General features: G+C 39.6%; 1 protein-coding gene across 4 annotated transcripts in view; it reads left to right on the forward strand.

Moving 5' to 3' along the window:
* The window catches only part of SFXN1 (sideroflexin 1), a 36,458-nt gene extending 17,708 nt beyond the window's left edge, over positions 1 to 18,750 (forward strand). For 3 of the 4 annotated variants that reach the window (XM_045027386.1, XM_045027387.1, XM_045027388.1), the window contains exons 4-11: positions 883 to 981; positions 1,599 to 1,674; positions 3,471 to 3,556; positions 4,728 to 4,855; positions 6,419 to 6,468; positions 13,011 to 13,060; positions 13,827 to 13,874; positions 16,315 to 18,750. In XM_045027386.1, the coding sequence (XP_044883321.1) occupies positions 883 to 981; positions 1,599 to 1,674; positions 3,471 to 3,556; positions 4,728 to 4,855; positions 6,419 to 6,468; positions 13,011 to 13,060; positions 13,827 to 13,874; positions 16,315 to 16,411 (634 nt within the window). In that variant the 3' untranslated portion in view covers positions 16,412 to 18,750. Of the gene's footprint in view, positions 1 to 882; positions 982 to 1,598; positions 1,675 to 3,470; positions 3,557 to 4,727; positions 4,856 to 6,418; positions 6,469 to 9,070; positions 9,172 to 13,010; positions 13,061 to 13,826; positions 13,875 to 16,314 lie in introns of all 4 variants that reach the window. The other variant, XR_006581635.1, reaches the window with a different exon arrangement.
* The last annotated feature ends 6,898 nt before the right edge of the window (positions 18,751 to 25,648 follow it).

Raw genomic sequence — 25,648 nt, forward strand, 5'->3', positions numbered from 1 at the left:
GTCCCATCAGTTTTTCAGACTGCAGCTTTGAAACTTGAGCATGATCTTTAGCTTTCTTGCTACCTCAACAGCTAAAGTGTTTAAATACTTTCAATGTAGGATGTCTGTCTTGAGGCATCACCTTACTTAGCATTCACACAATTTACAGGATGTCTCAGAGACTCTCTTCCCAAATGAATCTGTCATTGATCCTATTTTGAAACAGATTTTACATTCATTCCTGTGCAACATCAATATTTATTGTTAGTTCATGCAGAAATGTTTGCTTATGCTTTGAGCTAATAATGAAAAAAATCACCTGTTGACTCCTGAACACAAACAAATGTTTCTGTGTCAGAGGGCATGTTTTATGTCATGGTAGCAGACTGAAGAACATTTTGGAGTAAGTAGATTTAAAAGGGGGGGTGTGTGCGTGCGTGTGTGTGTGTGTGTGTGCGAGAGAGAGAGAGAGAGATCTCCAAAGAAAGCTACCAATCCATGTGGTTGTGGAGCTGGGTGAGAAATAACCAGGTCTGTAAATGTGGTCCATATATAAGGTGGAAGTAAGTTCGTATATTTTTGTTCAATTTTTAGAAGTGAAGCTTTTGCCATAATGTCTCAGTTATTGCAATTCGCCTCCCATCTTGAGTGAATAATTAAGATTGTGCTTTATTATACTGACAGCTGATATGGTTTTTAGTTGTGTTTTTGTGTTTGTTTAAAAACGTATTCTGTATTGATTAATAAACTAGTTTCTGATTGGCTGAAGTACTTCAGAATAACTTTGCTCAGATAAATAAGAAGAACCAAGCAGCTCTTCAGGTTCATACTCACCTTGCTTGGTATAACATCACTCTTTTGTTAATGTCCATTTAAAAAAACAACACTTTTTCTTGTTTTAAGAACTACTCCAGCAGTGGTCTTTTGGCAGTGGATTAACCAGTCCTTCAACGCTATTGTAAATTACACCAACAGGAGTGGAGATGCCCCAATTACTGTCAGGTCAGATACTTAACCAAATAGTTCAAATATCTTTGTAATCAGCACTGCCATCTATCTGAAGATGGCTGAGCTTCAGTAATTTCTGATGCAGTATGTAGACATGAGTCATTGCACAAATCAGTGTGAGTGCGTGCTAACAAGTTAGCAGAGTTGCGAAGAGATGCTTGAGAATGATTTGAGATTACAGTTATGTTTAACCTTTTAAAAATGAATATAACTGCTATGAGTTAAACAATCTTTTAAATGCCAACATAATCTCTAATAGAGATCTTCATTGCACTGTTTAACCAGTCATTTGAAAATGCTAAATTAGCTTGTTACCTTGTCAGAAGCTTTGGTTAATGTCTTTAATTAAGGACATCAACAGATTAAATATAGGACATATGATCCTTCACAGCCTCAGTTCAGAGAGTTGGACATATGAGCGAAAGCTAAAATGCGATGAACAGGATAAGATTCAGAGAGAAATTTGATTCCACATTAATAAAATGCAGCTTTGTTTTTAAAGTAAGTTATTTTAGTACAGTATTGATGCATGTTGTTTTAGAATTTGAAGATATTGCAAGTTAATACAAATGCAGGTTGTGCAAGTGCAATCATTTTTATTTTTGTTTTAGCCAGCTGGGAACAGCCTATGTTTCTGCCACTACAGGTGCTGTAGCAACAGCTCTAGGACTTAATGCACTAACCAAGGTATTGAATTTTTCTTAGTTAAACTTTTATGTTTAGTAGAATTTTAGTGGCTTAGTCATCCTCTGGTACCTCTACATCCTGTTAAACACAATTCCTATTATGGAACTATAATTACTACTGCTCATTTAGAACTACAGATTGATTTTTTCAGTGGCCCATCCCTCCCTCTTGCTAGTGCAAATTGCATGTACTCCATTTTTACACTGGCAGTGTTACATGTTTAAGTATCTTTTGGAAGAAAATCAGGAAATTAGACCAGTAAGCACCAAGATATATATGGTCATAATCCATTCATGTGAACAAAATGTTCAGGAACATTTTTTGTAGATGCAAAACTGCACCAGCAAACGTGAAGGCTGAACTTCAGTCTGGCTGAAAATTTGGCCATATGTGTCAATGGCTACGGCTATGCTGCAGTCAAACTGCAATCAAGGATGTGATTGTGACTCAGGTAGGCATACCCACACTAGCTTTAGGCAAGCTAACATGGCTAAAAATAGCGGTGAAGACATGACGCCACAGACTCTGGCGTAGGCTGTCTGAGCCCTTCTGAGACCCTGGGTATCTACTTGTGGTGTTAGCCAGGTTAGCTAGATTAAAGCTAGCGTGGGTATGCTTCCTCCAGCTGCAATCACACCTTTGATTTCAGTTCAGTTGCACTGTAGACATAGCCAAAGTGTGAAATAAGTAGTCTGATATTTAAGCATAAAATAATATTTATGTAGGGTGTAGTTATTCATATATCTATTTATCTACTACTACTTATTGTTATTGTCAAAACTCCTGAAAATATGTCAAGAAGTTTTTGCCAATCAAAATCTTTGATTAAAACTCATAAACTTTGCAATAATACTATATTTTGCAATAGCAATACTTGCAACAGTTTTCACTACCTCCCTTTTTATATTTATGTTGCTTTCACTTTTAAAATGTAGGGAATTGGAGTTTTCTTATCACCTGATCTTGCACAAGAGATTCTGTTGAGCTTATATATTCTTGTTCCCCAAATGCTTAATTTTAATACATGCTTGAGTGCTTCAGTGATGAGTGAAGATATACATTTCTTTGCTTGCGATTTTTGCAGTTTTTTGCAACTCTGTCCCAAACTGGCATTACAGAGTTAATGAAGCTGCTATGGATATGTCTGGATGTTTCTGTTAAACTGATTTAAGGTTGAAAATTGTCTAGTTCTTTAAGTAAATCCTCAGATTTACCACAAAAGAAGACTCTTTACCTTTTCCTCTTTCTTTACCCGCTTCCCCCCTCCCAAAAAAAATAGCATGTCTTACATATTTTTGTTAAATTTCAGTTTTGGATAAAATGCAGTAATGACAAAATGTTCAAGAGAATCTATTTTAAGTAGAGCATAACAGATTATACAACATATTGATTTGATCAATAGCTTCTGTATAGTCAGTGCCCTTAGTTACAAAGCTATTAATATTGATCCCTGGTGGATATAACCTTGCCAGTGGATGGAATTAAATTTAAGGTCTCTTTGGTGCCACTCCTGGCTATTATGCTGATGGGTGTGTCAGGAAGTTCACGCTTCTAGGCAATGGTGATGCTAATAGTCAAGACTATCTCCCCTTCAACCTTCCTGCCAATGCTTCCCGTGACAGAGAGGGTTGTCAGTTTTGTCAGTTAAAAGTTTTATGTCTGATTTTTTTTGCCCTTGACTTCACTGAATTTTAAGTCAAAGAGAACAATCTGATTTATATGTTTAAAAAAATGGCTTAAGAAGACCCTTTAAAAAGATTGTGAAACCTGAAAACCTTTTCCTCCCCTTTTCACAGCATGTCTCGCCCCTTATAGGACGCTTTGTTCCTTTTGCTGCTGTAGCTGCTGCTAATTGCATAAATATTCCATTAATGAGGCAAAGGTAAGAAAGAGAATGTGATACATTCATTCTAGAAGAAATGTAATTTTTGTGGCAACCCTTGCAGATGAACTACTTGTTTTGTTTAGTTAATTTATCCGTTTTGTAATGTTTCTACCTAGTTTAGTTGTTTTCAATGTCGTGTATGGCATTTCAAGGGCAGTCTTTTTTAGGTTTTAAAGGCATTTGATTAAATTTCCCAAGTATAAAATAGAACATCTTTGTTCTCTCAAGCTAAGTATCCCAATCGATCTTTGCTCTTGGATCTCAAAAGCCAAGTACCAGTCCTTCAAGACCTGATATACAGAGACTTATAGAACATAAGAATGACCATAATGGGTCAGATCAATGGTCCATCTAGCCCAGAATCCTGTCTTCCAACTGTAGCTGGTGCCAGATGGTTCCAGAGGGAATGAACAGAACAAGGCAATTTATCAAGTGATTCAACCCATCATCCAGTCCCAGCTTCTGGCAGTTAGAGGTTTAGGGGCACCCAGAACATAGGTTTTTATCCCTGACCATCTTGGCTAATAGCCATTGATGGACCTGTCCTCCATGAATATAGCTAATTCTTTTTTGTTGACTGTGCACTGTGTAGAGAAGCACTCTTTAGTGTGTTTATCCTCCCCACCCCCACAATCCGCTGCAAAAAAAATCCCTAAATTTGGCCTACAAGATAACAAAAGAAATATTTTTGTTTGGCACCAAAGGAGTTATTTTTTAAAAGCTCTCTAAAGTCTTCACTTAAAGTTCATAAAATATTACGGCTGTGTCTACACTGCGCACCTTACAACAGCGTGGTTGTGCCGCTACAGCCACACAGTTGTAAGGTGCACAATGTAGCAGCTCTTTGTCGCCAGGAGAGAGCTCACCTGGCAACAGAGTAAAACCAAACGAGGAGCAGTAGCTTTGTCACTGGGAGAGCGCTGTCCCTACTGGTGCTTTCCATTGTCAAAACTTTTATCGCTCAGGCAGTGTTTTTTTTTCACACCCCTGAACGACAAAAGTTTTAACAACGAAAGCAGTGTACACATAGCCTATGTCACTTGCTTGGAAGTATTTTTTCAATTTGACATAGTTAAAGGAGGAAAAATCATTTAGGCTCAGATGACAAAAAAGGGATAAAAATAAGTGCTACTAATTGTTATTTAACTTTTTTTTATTTATTCAACAGGGAACTCAAATTTGGTATCCCTGTTACTGATGAAAATGGGAACAGGTTAGGTGAATCAGCCAAAGCTGCTCAGCAGGCCATTACTCAAGTGGTTGTCTCAAGAATTCTCATGGCTGCCCCTGGCATGGGTTAGTATAACTTTAGTCAAACATAATGATTGTCCTACAGTTGTTAGAATTCAGCATCTCTCTAGCTGTTTATTCTATGTAAATGTTTCTCTAATAGATCAAACCCTCCTAAGGTTGTAGAGACAATAGTTGCACCTTTGTTTAGACATTCCAGGAGGAACCATGCTATGTGTTCCTCTTAAATGGAACAGAATTTATTGGAATGATTCCCCAAGAAGAGATTTAGGCCATGGCTACATTAGGGATCTTACAGCGGCACAGCTGTACCGATGCACCTGCACCGCTGTAAGATGGCTTGTGTAGCCGCTCTATGCCGATGGGAGAGAGCTCGCCATTGACATCATAAAACCACCTCAACAAGCGGCGGTAGCTATGTCAGCAGGAGAAGCTCTCCCGCCGACAATGCTGTGCACACTTCCACTTATGGTGACAAAACTTGTCTCTCAAAGGGGTGTTTTTTTCACTCCCCTGAGTGACATAAGTTTTACTGACATAAGTGGTAGTGTAGACAGGGCCTTAGGCCCAAATCTTCAAAGGTATTTAACTCTGTAACTGCTGTTGAAATCAATAGGAACTAGTTGCCTAAATACTTCTGAGAATATGGTTCTTAGGCTGCTGTCAGCGAGTGGTGGTAACTTCTATTCAAATGGAACAGAATTAGCTAAAAGTCTGGACATATTTAACCAGTGCCAGGTTGTTGAGTGCTTAACTATATTTTAAATAGGTGAGAAATTTTCCATTCCAATGTGTTAGAAGAAAAGTTGTCAAATAAAGATAAGGAGAGGTTGTGAAGGGCAGATGGGAGCAGGAAAAGGAAAGTCAAATCAAAATGAAAAGCAGTGAAATCTTCATTATGGTACTCATTTCATTTTCAGTCTTAACTGACTGCTTTAAAGTGTCCTCCTTTTAATCAAGGCGGGTGCTTAATTAGGATGATAGGTCATCCATTGAGGTGTCCCAATTAAGATGATTCTACTGTAAGGGAAATAGTTTTTTTCTGTGCTTAGTATTACACTAATTTAGGCGAATACCTTGATAATGTAATCTCACAATGGATGTAAATGTTAACATTTGTGTGCAGGCTGGTAAAAGCCAAGCGGTACAAGGAGACGATGGTGTATCACCTCCTTAGTACTGTTAATGTGTCCTACTAACCAATGCTTTCAGCTTACTGAAAGTCAGCTGCTCTTTTTGACCTGGAGTTGTGGGGAACATGGAGATGCCACTAGAACAGCCTACACAATGGGAAAGGAGCACTGGGGGAAAACGAGGAGAAGATGAGTCTGCTCCAGAATGAGGAAAATTTACAATAGACTGAATTGTCCAAGCAAAATGCTTGCATACATTGATAGAGATATGTGTAAATATTGAAACCGTCATAATTAAGCTATTTAGATGTCATTATTCACACTTCAAGAAGTCACCGAAAAGTATTCCAGATTCTAAAGGTGGCATAAGATTTCCAACTGATGTTCTAAACTGCCGCAAAAAGGTTTATGGAAAAATATGTGGTGTTTGCAAAGATTTAAGCATTTGTTTTGTTTTTTATTTTCTCACTTTCAGCTATTCCTCCCTTTATAATGAATACTTTGGAAAAAAAAGCCTTTTTAAAGGTAAGCCCTTGTTGCTATATATGTGCATATAGGACATAGTCACATGTATTTCATATACAAAGTATTAAGTAAATGTTACATGAAGAAAGATTACAATATTATATTTTCAATAATATTTGTATTTTCATAAAACATTGTTTAAGTTACTTAACCACAAATACACACAGAAACAAAAAGTTAGTCTACATCTGCCCTGGAATGGGTTACCTAGGGAGGTGGTGGAATCTCCATCCTTAGAGGTTTTTAAGGCCCGGCTTGACAAAGCCCTGGCTGGGATGATATAGTTGGGGTTGGTCCTGCTTTGAGCAGGGGGTTGGACTAGATGACCTCCTGAAGTCTCTTCCAACCCTAATCTTCTTCTATGATTCTATGACCCGACAGCTAACTATTATATTCCCTAGAAAAGGAAAAATTTTGTTTCTGAATATGCATAAAGAAACATTTGGAATATTTTCAGTAATGTAGTTTTGCCAATTAAATTATTAAATCTTTTACTGAATAATTCGGAAATGCTGTCTAATGGTTAAAGGTTGCTCTGCCAGTCAAGAATTTCTGACTCTTGTCATGTCACTTAGGACTCCATCCTGTGAGGACCTGAGCAGCTCCTTGAAGATATTCAGTCCCCTCAACTGCCGTTGAAGACAGTGGGAGTTGAGGGAGCTAAGCCCCAGTTCACGAACACAGTTCAGAACATGCTTTACGTTAAGCACGTGCAGAAGCCCCATTGAAGTCAGTGGGTCTTAGGCATGTGCTTAAGTACTTCAAATGAGTTGCTCAGCACCAAATAGAATCTAGCTCTTTAACTTGCCTGTGCTTCAGTTTCCCCATCTGTAAAGCAGAAATAATAGGGTGTTATGCTTGCTTAAGGTTGGCAGAGTGCTCTCATATATCGCTCTGATCAGAGGTGCTATCGAAGTATTAAGAATTATTTAAATAATTCATTTGAACAGTCCCTGGCCTTCACCTCAGCACCGTCTAAATAAAAGTTTTACGAAAGGAATGAGTAGATTACTCTGCATAGCATCGTGTACGTGTAGATGATATTTTGGTTAAAATCTAGGGAACATTTATCTGAATCAGCTAACACAATGAGCTGCACACAGATGGCAATCTGTTGTCGAATGATGTTTGTGTCACCTACCTTCCCTCTGCCCCCACCCACCCAAAAAATGAATGAGCCTACCAAATTATAAAATACAATAACTGTATTTTTTTTAAAAAAATCTAAAATATGCAATTCTTCTCTGTTCAGCAAGATTTGCTTGTTTCAGTGGAATACTTGTAAACATTGAATTTATTACAAATACAATGCAAATCATTTTAATTATTTTTTTTAAGTTTTGGTCAATAAAGAGAGGTTCCGCTTAGCTGCAGTCAAAACGTATCTTGAAGTGGAAAAAAATCTGATTTGAAAATGACCCATTAGAATGATGGGTAAACCAAATATTGGGTGTGCATGTTTCAACAAGTATGATACGTTTCTCATATTTTATTTAAGCTAATGTAGTGTGATGTCCTTATCCAGTTGTTCATATTATGTTTGTATAAATCTAATACTGATCTATTAAGGTATTTTGGTTTACCTTTTACACTGTGTATGCGCATGAGGTTGTAATCAGCAGTAATAACTACTACATTGTGAACAAAATATCATACAGATTTCACATGAGACCTGAGCCAGGGCTGTATTTTAGTTACAAAGGTAGAATTTCTTTGCCCATTAATGTCCCTGGCTTCCTTTTGCATGAGTGACTATGGACAATCTCATATCTTTGTATGGGAAACACACAAGTTGAGTTAGGAGCATGCTTATTGTTAGAAGCAGAAAAGAAGTACTGCGTATAAACTTACCAACACTCCTTGGAAAGGTATATTTTTAGTGTAATCAGTTTTTAGATTACACGTTTAGTTGACTCTGAGGAATGATTTCTGTTCTTCATAGTCTTTGAGTTTAGATTTCACAACTGCACTACTGAAATATACATGTGTGCACATGCACACGTACACATGTGTGTATAAATATGCATTTCCGTAAGACTGTTTAATTTTTATTTTCTTTTATCCCCAAATTTAGAAAACTACATTTTCCTGAAGTGCTTGCTTGTTCAGAAAATTGTGTTCGTCACAGTGCTAAAACAGGGAATATAGCTGTTGAATTTTGGAATGAAAATCTTTACTGTATAGGAGACTGAAACTGCATGGTTCTCCTAACTGATAGGAGTGAAGCTCCCATGTACACACATCATGTTTTTCCTAGTAGAAATGAGATATATATTGATTTGATCTACCTCTTATTCATGGACTTCCTGTGACCTTTAGACTACTTGAGGCATGATAACTACAGCAGTGCACCTGAAAATTCACTGTCCGTAAAGAGCAAGGACATTTGTTTTCTGAAATCCAAGGGGTTGCAAACTTTGAGCAAAAATGGTTGTACATGTGCACGGCATGAAAGAATTGTCATGTGTCATATCAACTTGCATGGCAGAAACATGACATTTATGGCAAAAAGAGTGAAGGAGGAATCAGTGTGTCTTTGGAGTCAAGCTTCAAGTATTTATTGTGCAGTATAATCAACATAAGGGTGTTGTGAATTTTGCAGATCAGCATACATGAGAGATTTCTTCAGTGGCTACTCAATGTTCTTTGGTACCATCATGATCGTTTATGCTCTCCTGTTCCTTCCCCTCAGCCTCACAGACTGTGAGTTCAGGTGAAACCTTGCTCTGCAGTTAGTCAGTGGTAACATTTGATGTAGATTAGTTCTAAAACTATTAAGGAATGAGCTGCATTTTTAACTAGCAGCTTGTGCATGTCCTCTTGAGGTTTCCAGAAGCACCATTCCACCTGCAGTATTGTGACACCACCACCTACAATCTGCTTTACTAACATATGTACCTCAGTCTTTGCTTTGCACACCAGCATTCCAGAAAAATAATTCTTATGTGCCTGTAAAAACATTTTTGGATATGTCTACACAGCAATTAAAAACCTGCACCTGGCCTGTGCCCGCTGACTAGGGCTTGCAGAACTTGGGCTAAGGGACTGTTTAACCATGGTGTAGATGTTTGGGCTTGGGCTGCAGACCAAGCTCCAGGAGCCTCCCACCTTAGAGAGTCCTAGAGCCCAGGATCCAGCCCAAGCCTGAACATTTACACTGCAATTAAACAGCCCCTTGGCCAAGTCAGATGGCAAGGGCCAGCTGCCGGTTTTTAATTGCAGTGAAGACATACCTTTGAGACCAAAAAGCCTGAAAATAAACAAATGCGTGTCAATCAGCAAGTCTTCATTTCTTTATATCCCACCATAGCATAGCTTCTCTTTTCTGTTTCTTCATGTCTAACAGTTTTAATGGTATCATGGTAAACTCCATTGATATTTGAAATAAAAACAAAGGTCAGATGACTACATGATTATTACTTATATTCATCATCTCTGTTGACTCATGCTTGGGTATGTATGTCTGAAAACCAAGTCACAATAGCTACTGCCAGTGGCAGGAGCCATAAACTATATTAGTATAGAAATGCAGAATTTATAGGTACCCTTCCATCTCATCTAACCTTTCCATTAGAGGCACTTTGGATGCTTCTTCCATACAAACTTCTGAAAATTGCTGTTGCCGCCTGAACTTTGAGATTTTTAAACCAATTCTAACATGGTTCATAAATTAATATAATTTCTCATACAAGTTCCCATCCAACTTTCTCCTGTTGCTCTATACATCATTTCTGATACTCAGGTTGATTCCTGTGTATTTTTTCTCCTTTCATGTAATATAACCATCTAATCAGATTTTCTTAGTTTGCAGCTGTAACAACCATTACAAACTTTTTTTCCTAGTTAGAAAGAAAGCCTGTTCTGCAGTCTTCTCTCATATGGTTCTGCTCTTCAAAGAACTGTCCTATGATATATTCGAGTTCCTTCCATATAGCTCTAATTCCTTAACTGCTGCCAGTAATGTTATTTATTTATCTAATTGCAAATAGTGCATAGTCAAACCGGGCAAGGTGGCAGATTCAAAAGTTCTTCTAACAGTGAATAGAAGCAGTAACTAAAATACTAAGCTTTCATATTTAATTGTCATTTCTACAACCGCTTTATGTGCGCTATCCAACAATGACACCTGCCACACAAACCATCTGGAAGTTAAGTCCTGATACATTCAGAACTACTGTCTTCCTGAGTTCAATGAGAGAATTGGTATTCACCAAATTATTTTGTTATCTTGTGCTTCTTTGTTTTTGTTTTCTCTCCAGACAGATGCACATTCTGAGACTGATGCCTCTAACTTGTTTTTAGTTAAGTGTATTTTACTTATGCCTCCTTGTTTGGTTGTATTTTTTTCACCCTTCCAGATATTTGTTCTTAAAACTGATCTTTAATGCTGGCTTCTTCCTCCTATTCTTTTTAATATTAGCATTGTCCAGCAGTATTCTTGGAAAATAAAGGTCAGAACTTTATCTGCCTAACAGGCGTTTTTTACATCCTACTGTCATGAAACAAAAAACATTTCATCAAACGAACCAGTTTATGCTAATGATGCTGCCCAGGCTGTTAGACACACCTGTGTTTTTCAGAGTAATAGCCCACTCAGATGAAGGCTGAATACCACTGTGCTTTACTGTGATAAAAGCACAGATCTGTCTTATATACCCCAAGTGACCTGATACCTCTGTATTATGAGACTATCTCAACTCCCTCAGTGTTCAATACTTGGAATCTCTCAGCCATAATCCTCCCCTTGATCATAGCTTTTCACAGTAAGGAATCTGACTAACATTCCCACAAAGAGGATAGCAATCCCACAGTCCTTTGCTGCTGGTACACAAGCTATGACAAACATACAGTCTCCGAGCACTTCTGCTCCTGTGATGCTGTTCCCACCATCTCTTGTCATTAACTCTCCCACTGTATGAAACTAAAGCCTTTTGAACCAGTCTATCTGGGGCAAAGGTCAGATGAAGATGCGTTAATGGAATGTCAGAACAGTGCGGCACCACTGAATTCATCCTCCTTTATCGCCTTGATGCTGCTTTTTTCCATCTGTTGTCTACTTTTGTAGGTAATTGATGAATTGGACAGTTCGTTCCTGCAGCCATTTCTGGACTACAGACTGCCTCAAACAAAGAAGGGCACAATCTGCTATGTTATTTCCCCTCTCTCTGTCCCTGAGGAAAGAGCTAATGCGAGTATTGTTTTCCCACTTCTTGTTTCTGCTGTGATCTTTTAGCAGCAACCTTGTCATACTTTCTTAAATTCCTTTTCGCCTTCATTCCCTATTGCTTCCATTTTCCCCTCCAAAATACTGACATTCACTTTTGTTGTTGGTTCACCAGTTTCCTGCAGCTTGAGGAATGCTTCTTGTAGACACATCATCTTTCTACTTACCAACTGTAGTGTGTAATCTTAGCTAATTAACTGCTTTGTATCAAATCAACATGTTGTTGTGATAGCAATTGTGTGTTTCATGCTTTTTAGAGATCTTCGTTTGATGGTAATGAAAAAGCCCATCATAGCAGAGTTTCATTAAAATGTCTGGTTTTATTTCATTAGTATTTAATTTCAACTAAAATTCTAACATAGTATTTTTTTTAAAAAATCATCTAAAGACCTACAATAAAAGTTTTGTCTTCTTTCCAAGTACATTTGATGAGATTTGCAAAAGAAAGTGCAATAGAGATGAACCAGCCATAAATATCACATTTATATAAAAAAAAATTTGCTTTGCTAAACAAATCACAGCTTCTATTTTATGTTTTTCTTTCATTGTAGAAGGAGTGGGGCCCTCGCATGGTTGCACAGTACTAGTTTTATCCATAGGAATTTAGAGCCAGAACCTCAGCGATAGCTGAGAAGCATAAAGAGCAAATCAAGGGGTGAGGAGAGAGGCTGGTGAAAAACCGTACCTTGGCACTCCCATGATCCTTAAGCAGCTGCTGGCAAGTCCTCAGGCATAAGTTAGAGCAACCTGATGGTGCACAACAGATTGAAACAATAGCCGGGATTCAATACAGCATAGGGCTGTCTTGACCAAATTCCTTATGCTGGCAGGAAGATGGGCAGCATATGAGCCTCTACTCTGCCATATGGTTCTGTTTTCACTGGGCTGATCCTCTCAGGGCCAGACACTGATGCTGCTGCTACATTCTGAAGTCAGTGCAGCACAAAGTGGTCTCACCAGGGAACTGGCCCCTAGACTCAAATCAGAATCCGGTCATGAGCAAAGTGGGTTGTCAGCGATCTATTAATCTAGTTCCTAGTGGAGACTTATTCAGATCTGATCCAATACACATTGATGTCAATGGGGATCTTTCCACTGACTTCAGAGGACTTGGGACCAGGCCCTCAAATTTAGCAATGTTAGAGGTCAGGATTGAAGTGTGCTGGCAAAGCTGTGGGGAGAACTTGCGCAGTATATCTGCACCATGTTTAACTCTTAGCAGCTGTCAGTCCCTCTCTTATGAGTACATGAAATCTCCAAAACTGTCGGGAGGGAAAAGCACACTTGATTCACTATGTAATAATTATTTTTAACACAGCGGTTCCCGTGGATGAGTGCCCCCATTCAGGTTGGATTAGTTGGAGTCTGGTGAGTGAGTTTCTTGTCTACTATTTTTAACAGGTGTGACTATAGCTTCCTTGGAAGATGTAAAGAGGCACAATTTGCAAATCAAGGCTGTATGTTTTGGGGCAGTAAAGCCAATGAGCATCAGAAATGATTCATTCCTTCTGTGAGATGTGGTGTTAACGAGATTGAGCAGATGTAAATGATATATTCTATGTCGTGTTACCTATTCGTTTTTTAAAAATGAATCACAAATCTCTTGCTTCTATTGCCTTTTTTATGGTAGCCATCAGCATGGAGAAATTACAAATGTAGATATCACCAGCAAAGAAAGGGGGCAGAAGGGGGTGTGGATGGTGGCTCATGCCTACAACTGATTAAAATAAGCTGTTTTGACCACTGCCTAAACAGGCGATAATATAGAACCTATTCCTGTAATGTTGTGAATGCTCTCAACTTACATGGAAGTCAACAAGGGGCTTGATTCTTCACTGCCTAACCTCTTGTGCATCACTTACATCTATGCAAAGTGGGTGTGAAATGTCACCAAATCAGATTTTCACTGCTTTATATGGGTGATAGTGCTTTGCGCCCTCTTTGCACTCTGTATAGGTGTAAATGACTACACGTGGTGCAAGGCAGTGGAGAACTGACTTCATGTCACAGGACTGGGCCCTACCATCCTTGAGAAGAAAAGAGAATAAAATGATTGAATTGTGTGTCAAGCAATGTTTTTTGGAAAAGTACAACTCTACCCTAAATACTGTAATCTTATTTTTGTCTTTTATAGTTTGGTGTTTGCTACACCTCTGTGCTGTGCATTGTTTCCTCAAAAAAGGTACATGTGGGTTTTTTTATTATTTTAATGTTGAGAGCCCTGAAGCATGCAAGATGTTTCACAGCAAAAAGTAAATAAATGCTGCCCCTTCACCCCCGCCTCAAAGAGCATACAATCTAAATTCACATATGATAAGTGTGGGTCATACACATGAGGGAGGAAGGAAAAGACAGTTGCCACGGTTATTTAGTAAGGTAGGTGTGCATATTAATAGTTCCGTTTAGTTGGGGAGCGGGGTTTAACTTCTGACAGGCTAAGTGTCAGAAATGAGTTTTAGGAGGGATTTGAATGAGAGGGGAGGATTTGGGGTTTGAGAGGGCATTCCTGTTGCGGGGCAGCTCTGAAGAAGATACAGAAGCAGGAGTGGAGGGGATGCAAAGGAGATGTTAAAGTGGGCATCACTGATGGAACAGAGAGAGTGGGGTGAATGGAGAAAAGGAAACAGTTGGACATATAGATTGGGGTTGAATAATGTGGGGCCTTGAATGTCAGGACAAGGAGCTTGGATCTGATACACAGCACAGTGAGGAACCAGCAGAGGGATTCAAAGAGGGGGAGATGATGTGCTCAAAAGGATGCATATTTGTGCCTTAAGGTGGTGGCGTCATTTTAATGTATGAAAAAAAGTGGTGAGATCCATTTATTTTCATTTGAAAACTCACACTGAATGGACGCCACCTGAAGTGTGTGCGCTTTATTTGTAGTTTGAGTAATAAGATTGTCCCCAGGTAAGAGCCTCATCCATGTTAATGTGTCTCAGAACCATTAGCTTTGTTTGAAAATAAACATGGAGCTGACATTCATTGTCCATGAGCTCCTAAAGCAGCCTGGGAAGACTAAATATTAAGGTCAGCGCAAATGCAATAAATTATGTAAACTTGGTGTAAAAACTCCACTGATATGTATTCTTTCCTTTTGTCATTAATGGAAGTCATGATTACTGCATCAAGTGGAAAAAATACTTAATGTGATTTAAATGTTGCAACTGGAGGTTAGTTGGTTAACAAAGTTAGGGGGTGAGTTCACTAGCTTTTCTCTTCTGGAAACTCTGGGTCTCATTCTCATCTCACTTACATAGTTTTTACTCCCTTGATTCCAACAATGCAATTACACATTGTTTGCCCTCCTGGCAAGAACAGGCCGAAGAGCTGCAATAGCAAGGAACACGGCAGGGCTATGTTGAGTTGGATTGACACAGTTGTACTGGCATGTCAGTGTAGTGAGCGCTATGCTATTCCTGAGTCAGATCAGTGATTCTTGAAATTCACCTTCATGTGACCTGAGCTGACTCACTGATTTTATAGGGAAATTTATTTTTCATTTGTAAAATGAATTCATCTCACAAGACATGTAACAGCTGCAATTTCTTAAATACATTTAAAAAAAATTAATGTTGCATCTACAGACTAGTTCCTTTGATTCAACAGAATAAAGTAACACAGTCGTCAAAAGCAGCCAAATACACTATTTTTTGAAAGTCTCATAAAAGGGTATAGTTTGTATCTTCCAGAACTACATTTACATGGGAACCTAATCATCAAAGCTGAAGTCCAAGATACTAGAGCAGCAGCTATTTCTTGAATAGGTAGAGCATCATGGGGGGAGGGATAGCTCAGTGGTTTGAGCATTGGCCTGCTAAACCCAGGGTTGTGAGTTCAATCCTTGAGGGGGCCACTTAGGGATCTGGGGCAAAAATCAGTACTTGGTCCTGTTAGTGAAGGCAGGGGGCTGGACTTGATGACCTTTCAAGGTCCCTTCCAGTTCTAGGAGATGGGTATATCTCCAATTATTTAAAAAGTCAAGCAGAGGGCAACAAAAATGATTAGGGGGCTGGAGCACATGACTTACAAGGAGAGGCTGAGGGAACTGGGATTGTTCATTCTGCAGAAGAGAAGAATGAGGGGGGATTTGATAGCTGCTTTCAACTACCTGAAAGGGGGTTCCAAAGAGGATGGATCTAGACTGTTCTCAGTGGTACCTGATGACTGAACAAGGAGTAATGGTCTCAAGTTGCAGTGGGGGAGGTTTAGGTTGGATATTAGGACAAACTTTTTCCACTCAGAGAGTGGTGAAGCACTGGAACGGGTTACCTAGGGAGGTGGTGGAATCTCCTTCCTTAGAGGTTTTTAAGGTCAGGCTTGACAAAGCCCTGACTGGGATGATTTAGTTGGGAATTGGTCCTGCTTTGAGCAGGGGGTTGGACTAGATGACCTCCTGAGGTCCCTTCCAACCCTGATATTCTATGATTCTATTCTATGGTTCTCATTACCAAGCAAGTTAAGTTATTTTGCTTCTGATCTAAGAACATCATATTAGGGAAAAAAATAGATCCAGACCCTCCTTTCCTAGTCCAAAAAGCCTTGAGCAGATACATCATCTTTTTTATTTTAGATCCAAACATTTTTATGTGTACTCATTTTACTATCTTTCTTTTGCTTAGTTCCATGTCCGTAACACGCTTGGAGCCAGAATTGCGAGCCAAGATCCAAGAGTTCAGCCCTGGTTTAGAACGTGTGTACTTTAATAAAGGATTATAATTCGAGGAAGGTAGAATACCCTTCGAGGAGAATCTCGGGAGCTCCTTTTTTAATTGTGTGCCAATGTTGGTGAAGAGAACTCTATTTTGACCTATCCTTTTATTGTTAAACAATTTTGACCATCCATGTTATTTTATATAAATATATTTTAAAAAATTATGATAAAATTATCTTAAATCACAAACTCATTGCTGTTGTATTGCCCACTTTGTAGCCGTCAGCTTTTTTAACTGAAAGTTTAATCGCACATATCCAAAATGTTTACATTAGCTAGCAAGCAGCTAAAGACAAAACTCCTCATAAGGAAAAAAAAAATCAAGCGCACAAAGAAAATCAGATGATCTTTTCTGAGATTTGCTACCTGTTCCTAGGGTTGCCAACTTTGGTTGGACAAATTCCTGGAGATTTCATCACATGACATAATCTTTAATTAAAGGTTAATCTTTAATTCCTGGAGACACCAGGGCAATCCTGGAGGGTTGGCAGCCCTACCCATTCCACTCAGAGTGGGAAGGAACTCAGATTTTCATTTTCCCCTCAATGTAGGGCAAATGTCTCTTTGTAAATGTCTTTGGCCCCATGGTTCAAGTTGTGACCACAAATCCTTTTCTTCAGGTCCTCCCTGTCCAGTGTTAACCTCATAAGAGTAATAATTCCAAAGACCAGCTATATTGTGGCCATGCCCCATTAGCCTCATTCACCATTTCTAATAAATGGCAGCAGCAGTTAATTTTATTTTGCCTTATTTTCTTATGTCTTATAATCTTCAAACTTCATGGAAAGTTCCTGCAGTTTCCTATTTAACTACATTCAGCACATACAGTCCTGCTGTGTTCAGTCTTTTAAGAGTGCTCCTGTTTTCTGAGTGATCAATATTGCAGCAGTACAATCTGCCTAACCTTTTTTCATATGATGGTTGTTTGGCCAACCTCTTTGTTCCTGGAAAAGCACAAAGGAAACATATTGTATGCTGCTGTTTTAATCAATTACTGCACAAAATTACTGACCACTTTCTATTACATTTCACCATATTCTCAGTGTATCCAATACACACCCACTGTATTATCAAGGCCCACCTATATTTAATATACGGTATATTTAATGTAACATTAGAGAGCTTAAACTTAAAGAGCCAAATTCTCCACTGGGACAGATTTGTGCAACTCCACTGCCACTGTGCCAGTTTGCACCAGCAGAGAATTTTGTTCCACATTTTAGATGTTCAAAGTAATATACATAATGATTGGTGAGTGTTTTACTGACAGTATGTTGTTATGCGCGACTATATAACATAGCTAATGTCTGGAAGTTTAGAGAACAGTCTAGTGGCAGATTTTGCTTGACTGTGATCAGAGTGACTTTTCTCATAAAGCAGAGATTTGTTTGATGGCTTGTAACGTTTATGTTTGATCTGAAAGGATTAACAGATCTGAAGCTTTAGTCTCCTTGACTGCCACTGAGCCTTACCTGCATTTCTTCTGTAATTACCTACCTTCACGTTTTTGTCTTAAACTTTCTAGTTGGGAGTGAGCTGGTTTCCCCAGTGAATTCTGACTCTAGATATATTTTATTGCAATAAATAGTTCTGCATGAGAAGAAATGAAAAAAACATAAATTCCAAAAGATATGTGTCATGCTTGAAAGCTTTAGGAATACATGTAGATGTGTATACACATCTGCAGAGAAGCCAGGAAGGAATTTATTTAATGATTACAATCTCCTATTTAAAGGAGCTTGTCTCATTTTTAAACATGCCATTTCTCCACCCATTGATTTTTGAACTCTTGCAGTCAGATATATTTTATGTGAACTCACTTATTCAGTTTCGAAAATTCTGAAATGTGCAAATATTCTATAAAAATGATATAGCCTAGTTTAAAGAATATTATTGATAGATTTCAATTAAATAAAGGAGATTCTTCAGTGACCAAAGTATAGATCTGAGAAGAAAAAAAAATCATGGGTATATTTTTTTTTTGGTTAACTTTCTTTTTTGAAGCTTCAGTCTATTAATGCTTTTCTACAGAACTAAGATCTGAACAGTTTCATGATATTATTAAGCAGAACAAAATAGTATAAAGATCAGACAATTTATACTGATCTGCTAGAAATAGAATGTTTTTAAAAAATATTTCCAAGTTAAGTGCAATAAACTCTTACTTAAAACTAGAAAAATAGTTATATTTCCACTTGGGGAATATAATTTTTAGTGATGCAGTGACTGACTACATTTTTAATTTAAGTATTATCACAATGTCTTTCCAGTATTGATGGAGTTAATGTTCTATTTAAAGTGAACTAGATAAAATATTAAATAAACTCAGACTGAAATTAATTGATTTTTCTCTTCTTGTATTGTCTTCTAAATATAGATTTTTGTACATTGAATATTATGGTGCAGTCGACTCCAGCTCATCATCTTTTGCACCTCAGTGAGTGCTGCTGTCTGAAAATTCATAATAAAGCAATCAATAAAGCTTCTTGATCGATAAGCTTCAATAAAACTTTCAGTGGCATGGGCCATCATAAATAATTGTTTCACAGCTTCTTTAACAGCCTTAGGCAGGTACAACTCTAATGTAAATTTGTCATAGGAAAAAATCTAAATATTAATATTGACAGTATTTGGACTCATAGCTGAAAGATCCCGTGTGCTTATTTAACGAATATTTAAAAACAAAATATACTTGTGCAGTGTTAAACAATAAAAGCACATGGGGGAGAGGGGTTTGAAGGCATGTAGGGCAGTTGTGCACCCAACTTCCATGGACTTTCACCAGGAGGTGAGTACCTAACTCCCAGCTATGCCTTTGAAATTCAGTGGCAGTCTCAGACGTTCATTCCCAGGCTGTCAACCCTCTACCGATATATAAGAACATGTCATGCCAACAATACTTGCACCAAAAAAAAAGCCCACATATTTTTTGCTGTCATGTTGGAGGTTCTAAATTTTCAAGTGGCACAATGAATTGAAATTTTGGAACTTTCAGTTTACAATAGCAGCCTCTGTATAACCATGTACCAATTTGGCAAGTTTGCTGATATGTCTAGTCTTTTCCTACCTCAATCTGTCACATTTCATCGCGTGCAAACAGACTTTGCCCCAGGAAAATTTATCTCTGAGTACCAAGAAACAAGTCAAATTTAGGGAACTAGAAGTCATCTACAATACTAAACAAAAGTTCCTGTATGCATGATGTTACCCAGACGTTCCACTTTGGTTTCTTAGGATTTTAATCTTCCTTAATAGCATGGTATGTATGTATAGGATGGATGGAGGGACTGCAGAATGTTAATCAGTCCTTAAGCAGGCAAAATGTCTATGGCTGGTGGCATTTCTCCCATGGAAGCCTGTATCCTGTACATAAATACCTATTTCAGACATATAATTGTTTATCTGCTAGGAGATCATAAGGGAAAGGAAGTTCCAATCCTAAATTTCATTAAAATTAATTAATTTGATCGTGAGCTTGACCATTCCTTCTCTGTACAGAAGGGAGATGTTTTTAATATGTGATTTCAAGCACCTGCCCCGGTCCTGGGCACATTTGGGGCATGTCTATGGTGAGAGTAACACCCATCTCCATTGCAAACTTCCTCTTTTCCTGGTAGCCTGAAGAAGCCCCTCCACAGAGCTCTGGGTGGTGGAGGTCCTGCAGCGATGCAAATGATGGATGGAGGGACCTGGGTAGGTTTACCTGTGGAGTGAAAACTCTCTTCTTTTGGTTTTACTCTTTACTCCCATCTGGTGATAGAGAAGAAAATGATTTTGTGAAGAGGTAGCAGTTGTGTTTGTGTAACTGATGCATGTATTTGTATTGCAGATAGCGCCTAGAGCAGAAGTGGGCAAACTACAGCCCGCAGGCCACTTCCGGCCAGTCAGACATTTTTATCCAGCCCTCGAGCTCCTGCTGGGGAGCCCCGATCCGCCCGCCTGGTGCTCCCCAACCCCTAACTCACAATTCCACCATCTTCCAGCACGTGCAGCGCCACACCACGCAGGCACGACTTCACCGCGCTGTTTCCGGGATCAGAACCCTGCCCGTACATGGCAGCAGGCCCAATCCCCTCTCAGTCTCCTATAGCCCCACCCTCGAAACCGCCTCAAAACTGCCCATGGACCGCACCTATCTCAGCTAGGATGCCTCCGCCCATGGCAGTGCCTGGTACGGCCGTCTTGGTGTCACTGCTGGCAGGGTCCCTAGGAGTCCCCAGTACCGCCTCTATAGAGCCTGCCCCCCCTGCACCACACCCCATGAGTCCCCTCTCCCCGCACCTCGGTAACATACCTTATAGAGCCCCCCCCCCCACCCGGCATTCATGACCTACCATAGAATTTCCATACCCAGATGCAGCCCTCAGTCCAAAAAGTTTGCCCACCCCTGCCCTAGAGGCACCTCATCATGGATCAGAGCCTCTGCTGTAGGCAATGTACTACCGCATTGCAAACATTTGGGGCAGGGATAGTGTTTTGTTATCTAAATAAATCCTTAATCATAGAAGCTACCATGGAAGAAAACTCACTCAGCAGATCATCAGGTCTGACCTCTACCAGTGACAGCTATTTTGTATGATGCATGCATCGTTTGTGAGTAAATAGCGGCTATATATGAGACACTCAAGTTGTTTAATTGCAAATCTCTGGTAATCTTGCATTCAGATCAGAGTGAACTGTGGCTTTTGTCCCTCTTCATTTTGAAAATATCTATCCCCTGAAACTTTTCGCAGGCAAAGAGTGGGTTTTTGCATAACTTTGTAAAACCACATCACTGTGTGTGGGTGCCCCTCCCAAAACAAATTTGCCAGTTATCCCATTTATTCATGGATTTTAGAAATCATTTGTGTTGGGAGATGCAACTGGTGAAATAAAAGTTTTTTAAAATAGCACGTGGAAAGAATTCAAAAATAATTTAGCAGTAACGATCCATCTGTGAAGCATTAAGAGGTAACTAAAAAGACTCCAATGGAAGGGTGAAAGTAGAAATAGGGGCTTACCAGTAGGGGCTGGGTTGGGGCCAGCTCTGGCCCCTGGAACGGGGGGTCAGAGCCAGCCCCGGCCTGCCCTGTACTGGTAAGTGCCTTCCCCTGCCGGGGTAGCTGCAGCAGCCAGGTGCTCCGGCAGTAGTTTAAAGGGCCTAGAGCTCGGCCACTGCTACCACCCCGGGCCCTTTAAACTGCTGCCAGAGCCCCCGGCTGCTGCTGCTGCTACCTCAGGGCTCCAGCCGCAGGGCTCTGGGGGCTATTTAAAGGGCCCAGGACTCCCCTGCTTCTACCTCCCCGGCCCTTTAAATAGCCCGTGGAGCCCTGGGGTAGCAGCGGCGGGGATCCGGCTGCTATTTAAAGGGCCCAGGGCAGTAGAGGCAGCGGGAGCCCCTGCCCTTTAAATAACCCCCAGAGCCCCACTGCTACTCCAGAGCTCCGGCAGCAGGGCTCTGGTGGCAATTTAAAGGGCCTGGGGCTCCCAGGACCTTTAAATTGCCACCTGGGGAAGCCGGGCCGCCCTGGTGTGGTGCACCGGGCATACCAGCTTACTTTCATCTCTGCTCCTAAGGGCTATTTGTGCTGGAAGGCCCATTCTCACCCATATATTTCTGTAAATATTCTAGGTTTTCAGACAACACCGCTGTACCATTTCAATGGACAAGTTGAGCCATTTTTAGAGTAATTTAAATTCATTGAAGTGAATTTGTTCCCTGGTAAACATCCAGTTAAACAGACATGTCATGCTATTAGGTTACCAATTGAGTGGATCCTGCTATGCCTTAAATACAACATACTCCATTTAATCAGGACATCTATCAGGGAACCTGTTTAGTGAGAGTAAATAGCAATGACTGGTGCTTAATTGAGATATTACTTTCAAAATTTTTCATGTTGGATGCATTTGGCTTGTGCTAAAAGGTTAAGTGATACTTAACCATGTGTTAGAGAGGTATGAAAATTGTAGGCTCTTGTACTACAGAGGTTTCCAAAGATAACTCACAAGAGGAAGTAACAGTAATAAATATTCACTGCATTCAATATTTTCTGTCATTTTATTTGGTACGGTTACTTATTTCCTCCAGTTCTTTCAGCTTTTTTAACAAAATAATCTGTTCTCTTTTGGCGACAAGTGAATAATAGGCCTGTCCAGGTACCTGATGCGTCCTAGTTAAATAAATTCTGCTGTGCCATCTAGAAGAGACTGCATGAAAACTAACTTGTGTTCCTTCATTAACAGCAAGTCTCTGTTGCTGATATGCTGACTTTACTGGAAGTGATCTGAACATACTCTGTCAGAGCAAATGGAGGATATGATCTGCCACTTACTCATAAGCTTTATACATAGGGTTTTTTTGAAAGTTTTTTCTTTCCTTTGCCAGAATTTAGTCAGCTTTGTATCTCTGTTATTAAGATACTAGAAAAATCAGAACCCACCTAGATTTCCAGAGGGGTTAACTAGAGCCCCTTTCATTGATCACATGGAAATGGTAAAATGGAGAGAATAAATGGTATCTCCTTCAGGACTAGTGGTAGATTACTTTGTTTTGGGCTTCTCTCTCTCGGCGGGCAGTGATCGAGCCAGTGGGGATCGATTTATCGTGTCTAGTCTAGACGCAATAAATCAACCCATCGACTCCTGTACTGCACCGCCGCGAGCCCTCTCCCATCGACTCCTGTACTCCACCGCCACAAGAGGCACAAGCAGAGTCGATAGGGGAGCGGCAGCAGTCGACTCACCGCAGTGAAGACACCACGGTAAGTCGATCTAAATACGTCAGCTTCAGCTACATTACTCACATAGCTGAAGTTGCATAACTTAGATCAGTCCCACCCCCTAGTATAGACCAGGGCTAAGATAGATGACCCATTTACAACAGTTTTCTCTTGACATGGTTACACAGTTACGCTGTAAGCTAGATGTATAAAGACAGCTTAGATTCCAAGATTAAAACCTTGGACTGTTGAAGCCTTTAGCCCAGTTAAATATATGTGGTTGAACCTTATCAACATGACAACTTTTAACTGGGACTTCTGACTTGCTTATAGTTTTATAAAGGGGGCCTTTCTCTCTCTTCTTTGTGTGTTTGATGCAGTGCATTCCTTTATTCTGGACCTCTACATTTTCTTTTTCGTTGTATCTGTCTGTCTATCTATCGAGAGAGATTATATATATAATATAAAAACTGGAAAAATTCAAATCTATATTACATGTATTTTTGCAGCTCTTTTTATGCTGAATATTGTACATTCAATGAACACCTCTATTTATGCTTAATAGAGACAGGCTGAAAGAAAATCAACATAACTCCCCGTTCGGAACATGAACTGTGCCAGTCCAGTTAGAACATAATACTAAAGTGGAGTTAAAGCAACATGTGCCCTTAATGTTTACATGACTATGTCGTGCAGCTTTATGGTATATATAAGGATCATAAATAGTTCTTTTTTAAAAATTACAGTGGGTATCACAGAGACTAAGTTGTAAGCACTCACATTTACTCTCTGGACATTTGGCTCAAATCCTTGATCGGGTCACATAGGAATTAATAATCAAACTCCCTTTCCATTCTCATGTCACAAAACTACCACTCAAGGCGGGAAAAGAAAAATCTTGCTCACTCCTGGCTGAGTTGTATTGGAGATCAGGATTGAGATGTGTTGGCAGAGCTCTTTGGGGGCAATATTTGGCCTGTGCCTGAACGCAGACAGACACCACAGTGATGGACAGCAATTGAAAATGCTAAGATACGCTCTAAATACGCTCACAAATAGAAAGAAAAAGTCACAATCGCATATACCCATATTTCAGTTTTTACATGCTGAATTCCTACTTAAATTTAGAAGCAATGCTGGCTTGTTCATGAGGCCCACTAGAGGGCAGCATCTTCCACAAAACTAAGCTAATATGTAGCATACTGATTGTGTATTGTTTTTTCCTCTTAAGCAAAAGAGAGGGGTGGCCAATGCAGGAGATATAAAAGGAGCAGAAAGGGAAACCTATGTATTCTTCCCACTGGGCATTATTTCTTCCCATATTTACACCAGTAAATGCTGCATTGCAAGCATGTGACTTACACATGCATCTAGAGCAGCAGTTCTCAACCAGGGGTACATATACACGTACCCCTGAAGATATGCAGAAGTCTTCCTGGGGGGCACATCAACTCATCTAGATATTTGCCTAATTTTACAACAGGCCACACATGAAAAGCACTAGCGAAGTTAGTGCAAACTAAAAGTTCACACAATGAGTTGTTTATACTGCTCTATATACTATACACTGTAGTGTAAGAACAATATTTATATTCCAGTTGCTTTATTTTATAATTATATGGTAAAAATGAGAAAGTAAGCAATTTTTCAGTTAATAGTGTGCTTTGCATTTTTATGTCTGATTTTGTAAGCAAGTAGTTTTTAAGTGACATGAAAGTTGGGGGTACACAAGACAAATCAGACTCCTGAAAGGGGTACAGTACTCTGAAAGGTTGAGAGTCACTGATCTAGAGACTGACCATACTCTAAAATACTAGAAGTTCTGGATACGTGTGAAAAGGCAGCAGTGCTACTGAAAAGATAGTTTACTGAAGTAATTAAAACCACCTCTCCGACTCCAGGAAATGGCTCATTCAGTTGCATCATTAATTTTTCCAGGGCTTAGTTATGACAATAGCTCTGAAATAAAGTTAGGTTTTGGTTTTTTTACTTTTTCAATTTTTGTTTTAATTATAGTACTGCTGTTGATGATGTCACCTCATGTTTCCCTCTGACCCCCAAAGGAGTAATCACCACCACCCTCCTTAATATAATTTGTTAGTTTGGTTTTGTGCAGGATTGTGTGGTTGCAGACACTGTGCCTGCAGATGTTGTTGGATGGGCCAGTAATTCCAGAATCATTTTGAAAGTGGGCATGGCCAGTACTGGGCATGCTCATTAGCTGTTTGAAGCTACTTGGGTGATTTCCATTGTGGGCAAGCAGCCTGGCAGGACACACTCAGAGTCACTCTCCGAATGTTGAAACAGTGGGGACTGAAGGGGAGGAGTTTATAGAGGAAAACTGGGAGACAGGCTGAGAATCTCAGCAGTAGGGTGGGTCTGAACAGAATGTATTCAAAGGGAGTCTGAAGGAGAGTGTAGGACTACTGCATGTTTCCCAGACGTTAAGGCGCTTGCATGCCCTACAGATGGTGTGTGGACAGGGCCGGCTCCAGGCACCAGTGTAGAAAGCAGGTGCTTGGGGTGGCCAATTCAAAGGGG

The sequence above is a fragment of the Mauremys mutica genome, chromosome 8 (assembly GCF_020497125.1).
Source record: "Mauremys mutica isolate MM-2020 ecotype Southern chromosome 8, ASM2049712v1, whole genome shotgun sequence".
Lineage (NCBI taxonomy): Eukaryota > Metazoa > Chordata > Testudines > Geoemydidae > Mauremys > Mauremys mutica.